The 6,265-nt window shown below is 34.5% G+C and overlaps 1 protein-coding gene across 2 annotated transcripts in view; it reads left to right on the top strand.

Moving 5' to 3' along the window:
* The first annotated feature begins 738 nt into the window (after nt 1-738).
* LOC145995318 (uncharacterized) overlaps nt 739-6,265 on the top strand; it is an 83,591-nt gene continuing 78,064 nt past the window's right edge. Inside the window, exons 1-2 of one of the 2 annotated variants that reach the window (XM_083131927.1) lie at nt 739-764; nt 2,548-2,779. In XM_083131927.1, coding sequence (XP_082988053.1) covers nt 2,637-2,779 — 143 coding nt within the window. In that variant the 5' untranslated portion in view covers nt 739-764; nt 2,548-2,636. Of the gene's footprint in view, nt 765-1,261; nt 1,383-2,547; nt 2,780-6,265 lie in introns of those variants that run through there. The other variant, XM_083131928.1, reaches the window with a different exon arrangement.

The raw sequence follows: 6,265 nt of genomic DNA, 5'->3' as shown, positions 1-6,265 counted from the left end.
ATGCGTTCAAAAACCATATTATGGAGGTATCTCAAGAAGATTGGAAAAACTGCTTTGACAAATGATTCGAACGAATGCAAAAGTGTATTGACCATAAAGGAGAATACTTCAAAACACAATAAAGCAGTTTTCAATGCCAAATTCCTGTTTTTTCATTGTTAGGCTCAAAATATAAATAGTGACCCTCGTAACAGTGGCACCAGATAATTTGCTTTGTTTAGAGCTTTGAAAAATCACCATGGAGGTGAGGAAAGGAAATCGACATAGAGTACGTTTCAAACATGTTCGTCATTGAATTTTTACGTGACCAAACAAAGCAAATGCCTTTGTGTGACATAAAAATTCTGTGAAACTTTTAAAAATATATATAAAAACCTAAAAAAAAGGGCTTGATTTAGGCATATAAATCTAAAATAGGTTCTAACAAGCAAAATAGTTTTTTAGGCACTATAAAACTTCATCAGTTGTTGCGTTTTTTAACGAAACGCTGACATAACTTATTATTTCTTACAAACCTATAAAGAAAAAAATAGGTTAAAAACCTAAAATCCGAGATCTAGTTATGAGATAGCTTTTAATTTACCCTACATTTCTTACATGTAATTATTTGCTTAGAACAGAATTTGCGCCAACTTTTCCCTCCTTTTCTGTCAACAACCAATGATGAGCAGGAATTGCTGTTGCGTTGCTCAACTTGCTAAACTTTATCCCGCACCGAATTATCTCAGTTGCTTGGAATGGTTTTCGAAGAGGAGAAGTGTAAGGTGAGACTTGTGTTGTTCTCTTGTTGCTGTCTCAAATACCGAGTTGGAACCAACATTAAATCACTTGCTAATGTTTTTCCTGGATATTTTTCGCAATTGTAAACATGTACAGCAACTTGGACGTGAGAATTGATACTGAAATATTGGCTTTACAGTTTACACAACCATCATCTGTTCCGATCTGTTCGATCCAACATGCGTTGACGGAATATTGAAGTTGTAAGCCAGCCTACGGATACTTGTTTCACAATTACATGAGTCGGATTTACATATTTAGTATTACTAGCATGTTCTGTGAGTTATAATGTCAGTTTATTCTTCTGCTGTGTGCTTGAGAAGTTAAATTCGTATCAGTTCAATCAAGCAAGATCACCCCCCCTGCCCATATCGTTGTGTCTAGCATAGTTTGAGTGACAGGTTTATGTTCGCCTGTTCGGTAATAATGGAACAACCGACAGACAGCCTTTTCCTTATTGAAAAGGAGGACGTGTGGTTAGGGGCAGGAGGACAGCGCAGCAGGATCAGGGGATTATGCATGCAAGCGCATTTGCTCGTTTGATAATTAGTTGTTGACAAAATAAGATCACTGAGTATATAATCTTACTTGGATATTCTGAAGTATGTAATTATTTCATACCTACTTTAACGAGAAATTAAGCTTCATGAATCTATTTGTTTTATGAAATATTGAGGGAGCCCAGACCCAAGTTTTTTTTATAAGTCAAGAACGACATTACTATATCTTCAGGATTGTAAGATTAAGTAATTATTGTGCTCTAGTGGAGTGGAAGTTGTACCGGTTGGGCCAGGTGGGCCTGGGCTCCCTCAATATTTCATAAAACAAATATTTTCACACAATATATTGTGATTATAATAATAGGTATTTTTGAAATGATCAAATTGAATATTGGTCTTTTGAAGGCATATTAAAAAATTCACATGTCCTCCAAAGTAAATATGTCAAGCAGAAACTTTCAAGCATTTATTATGACCCCTTTCACATTTTAGCAAAGAGAAAAAAAAATACCACTACTACTAACAATACACAGAAATAATGATCAGGAGCTTTACTTTTTGTCATATAAACCTAATATATATTTTTTTCGTATTCAATAATAGTTCATTCAAATATTTTTACATTAATTTCTTTGATAGGACACCTCTTTTATACAAATTTTAGTGATCGTAACTAGACATAAGTTAGATAATGAATACATGCTGTTTTATCTCGCTTCTATGCATGGTCGTCCGCAGGATTTTTTCCAGGGGGGGGGGGGGCATGGAGGCATATTTTTCCTCATAATAGTGATGCCCCCTCAAAAAAACATCATTTCAGTCTGAAATTGTCATGTTCCTTCAACGTACGTATTTATAATAATTAACATAAATTACTGTGGCTGAAATGAAATTATGTGTGAAATATATAATTTTCAGTCCGACATTTATTTTCCAGGGGCCCCCCTTACGGACGTCCATGCTTCAATGTAATCTTTTTACCTGCTCATGTAATAACATCAATAATAATAATTGACATTTTAATAATATGATTATGAATAGTCACATTAATTTTATTAAACTATTTATTATATATTTTATTGGACTCTGGAAAAGTTTGGCTGATTAAATTCTAACCGATACTTTATTCAGATACTGATACCAGTACAGTTGTTGCCAAGAGATGTGATTTGATACACTGCTATTGGTTCAGCCTTATTTATATTACATGATTATGAGCATAATTGTGCTAGTTTCTCATCCTATTATTTTTGTCATTCATTTACAGACTTTTAAGATAATTACTTCATCTGTATAATAAGAGGAACATTAGGATAGTAGTATTTTGCGAAGCAGATATTGAAGACTGAATTCATCATGTTTTACAATCACGATATTCTCGGAAGAAGAGGCGACCCTTTTGCCATCATTTGGTTGGTTGCCACGAAGCAGATCTCATTCCTGAGGAAGAATGAAAAGCATCGTAGGGAAGTAATGAGTGTACGGGTATCAAGGATGTGGTAAGTTTTATTTGCTTTGCTACTTTACATGGAGTTTCTCTATAATAATTGTGTCAGGGTATCTAATGACTTAGAATTCTGCAGAAATTGTTCAGACAAGAAATTAAACTTCAATTCTGTGATATTTTTCTGCATGAAAACTGGTAAGATAAAGTTAAAATAGTTAAAAATTTATTTGGTTATCAGATAATTATTATCAGGATATCAGGAGAGTTATTTTTTGATAATGTGGGAGTTTGGATCCACATTTTTATAGCAACAGGTTTCCACGGATTACATGTTATTGGATTATTGGAAGTGGAATAAACCCAGCTATTTTGGTGAAAAAATGGGAGTTTTTACCCTGTGGCTTTTGTGGTTGGTTTTTCCAGCTTAGTGTTTCAAATCAATGCATATCTGCATTTTTCATTCCACAGCCTGCATTTACATCTCTGTATTAAAATGACACTCGTATTTAAATTTAAAATACACCTTTTGAAATGGAATTCGTAACTAAACATAAGCAGTAGTTGTGTAAAAACATATGATTTTTGAATAGGCTTTTTTTTTCCAAGTGCTATCTTCACATTTCAGTAGGCTTAAATATATCTACATAGTATAAACACACTCGCATAACTAGAGTAGTTTTATACATATTTCGTAAATAGAATCTAATAGTAAAATATAGTTTTAAATGTTTGAATTTAGCATGTGAACATGCACATAAAACTAAAAACGAAGAAGAAAAATAAAATATTGCTGCATCTTTTATCACACTTATCAAATGTACCTTTAATGATTCTGTTTTTTCTTGAAGTAAATAAAAAATCTAGTATCAAACCCCTTTACATTTGTAGAATTTTAGCAAATGATGCAGGCTTGACAGGACTCGAACATTGGAATACCATGCAAAAAATCAGGTGGAACCAGGGCTTGCTTTGTTGGTAGAGCGATGGTAAGGTATGCCAGAGACCTGGGTTTGAGTCCTGATTGAATCTGCGTTTTTTTTGCTAAAACTCCTGGATAGTACATCTTGTGTGTGCCAAATCATGAGATCCTTTACATTTGCATTTAGCATAAACAAGTTCTCAAACTTTTTCGTTCCATGGTGCCCTTATTGTTTTAAGATCTTTCCGCAGCACCCAAGTCAGAATGTAGGCCTATGTAACACTTGCAACGCTCAGTTAGTGTGGTTACGTTGCTTGCCTTAAGTTAAGAAAAACACACATTTCAAATTCAGAAACATTTTATGTGTAAAAAGTACTAAAGAAGCACATATTTGGAACAATATTATCATTAATTGAATTTCAGTGGAAATATTGAAACATTTTGTGGCATCATTGAAAGCCAGCCAGGGTGCCGCGGTGCACACTTTGGGAACTACTGGCATAAATATTTGTTTTGGGCTTTTTCGAGTGTATCATGTATAATTTGACTTAATGGCCACTAAACCTGGTCACGGAGCAAATAGTATATTTTGGCCACCTAGTGCAGTGTTTCTGAACTGTTGTGAGACCACATCACAGTACATTCCTTTTGTAAAAGTCACCACTAAAGCAGATACCCCACTGAACTAGGCAACATGATACTTTAGGTTAGATTAGATTTATTTCATCCATGAATCACATTTACATGCTGTGATATTGGACTTGAGGTGAAGGCTGGTGGGGGTAGGATGATCTTAATCTACACACGCACATCTACACACATAATTATATGTATATATAGGGTGACCAGACACATACATTCATAAAAAAGGACAGAGGATGGCGAAAATCAAGATAAAGCCATAAGAAAGAGGGCACCGCAAAAAATTCGCAACCTATTTGTCATTAGTACTCTTAATATAATAAAATAATCTTATCTTACAGACACTTTGCTCACAGATACTTCCCCGATGATCTTTTCCAATAATTTCCTCTTACCCTAATGTATTCTTTTAACACCTGACAACAATAACTAAGAATATCTATAATTTGAGATTGAGTTTTAGTGTTTATTTCACTTTATGCACACAATGGCTAATCGGGACTGGACCTACAGTTTAAAGTGCGATCCGAGCCACTATGTGCCTCCAGTCTATAATAGAGTTTTGCTTCTTTTCCAATTCTTGAATTTTTAAATGAAATAGGTGAATGAAAAGCTTTGCTTAACTACTTCCAGAACATTGAACTAAAATTTTAAGTAGTTTAGATTGGAACAAGAAATATGATTTTAATGCCGAGAATATTTCTTACACTCTTTCAACAGCAGGGAAGAATGACAACAACTTTACACTCTTCCTCATAATCATTTCTTCCATCCTTAAAAGCTACATATTTTCTTACGAAATCATTGTTGAATTTACACTATCTAATATTCGCTAGTAAATATTACTTAATAATCAAAATTCTCACTACGCTTTTCTGCATCGCGTATGTATAGCTCGAAAAGAAACTGCACAGACTTCATGCATTCCCCACTCAGAGAGCTATGCAATGGGTTACATTAAGAAAAATTACATATGTTCAGAATTGCTTCTAGAGCATTGACGTGAATTTTCGTGTAGTTTTCTTTCACTGTTTTTTAGATATTATCAATAGTTTAATAGACTTACGTAATCACGAAAGTATTGAGAATATCTAGACAACAGTGAAAGAAAACTACACGAAAATTCACGTCAATGCTCTAGAAGGAATTCTAAGCTGATGTAATTTTTCATATTTTGAAATATTCAAGAGGTTTTTCGAATGGAGTGGAAAATTTGAAAAAATTCGCCCATTCGCGTGCCAAAGGTCCAGCTGACCCTAAATACTAATGACTCATTCGGGCAAAGTGATCATGGTTCAGCTCAGTGAGCATTGCTCGAATACTTAACGTGCCCCAAGTGAAATACTTCAGACATAAAATAACACATGATGATTCTTAGCTGTGGAAGCATTCTTTATGCAGCACATTTTCTATGATGGATGCTATATTATTTCCAAAAAGGAGGACATTTACAAGTTTCTACAAAATCCGCCCAGATGCCGGACAGACATCTAAAAAGGAGGACATGTCCGGATGAAAGAGAATGCTGGTCACCTTATGTATATAAAATATGATATACACATTTATAATGTTATTAAATATAACAATTACTTATTATTATTATTAAATACATAAAGGAATTAATTTGTTACTTTTGTACATCATCATCCTTTGCCATTTTCTGCCTGTGGCTGGGTCTGCATAAAAGTCAAGCCTCTCCATTTTTCCTGGTCTTCCACCACTCCTCTCTTTCCATTGTGTTCCAATCTTGTCCTCTTCTCCTAACACTCTCCACTATCTGCTCTTTCCACTGCCATCTTTCTGCATCCATCCTCTTCATGTGTACGAACCACCTCATCTATGCCTGATCTATCCTGTTCTGAAGATTCACCACATTCACTGTCTGTCGGATCTCCTCATTTTTTATGCTATCCCTTCTAGTCTTCCCCAATATACGCCTTAAACATTTAATCTTCACTGCCTGCATCTCTCTTTGTC

This window comes from Lepisma saccharinum, chromosome 11 (genome assembly GCF_977018435.1).
Source record: "Lepisma saccharinum chromosome 11, izLepSacc3.1, whole genome shotgun sequence".
Taxonomy (NCBI): domain Eukaryota; kingdom Metazoa; phylum Arthropoda; class Insecta; order Zygentoma; family Lepismatidae; genus Lepisma; species Lepisma saccharinum.
Note: the sequence above shows the minus strand (reverse complement) of the source record. Positions and strands in the feature narration are given on the sequence as shown.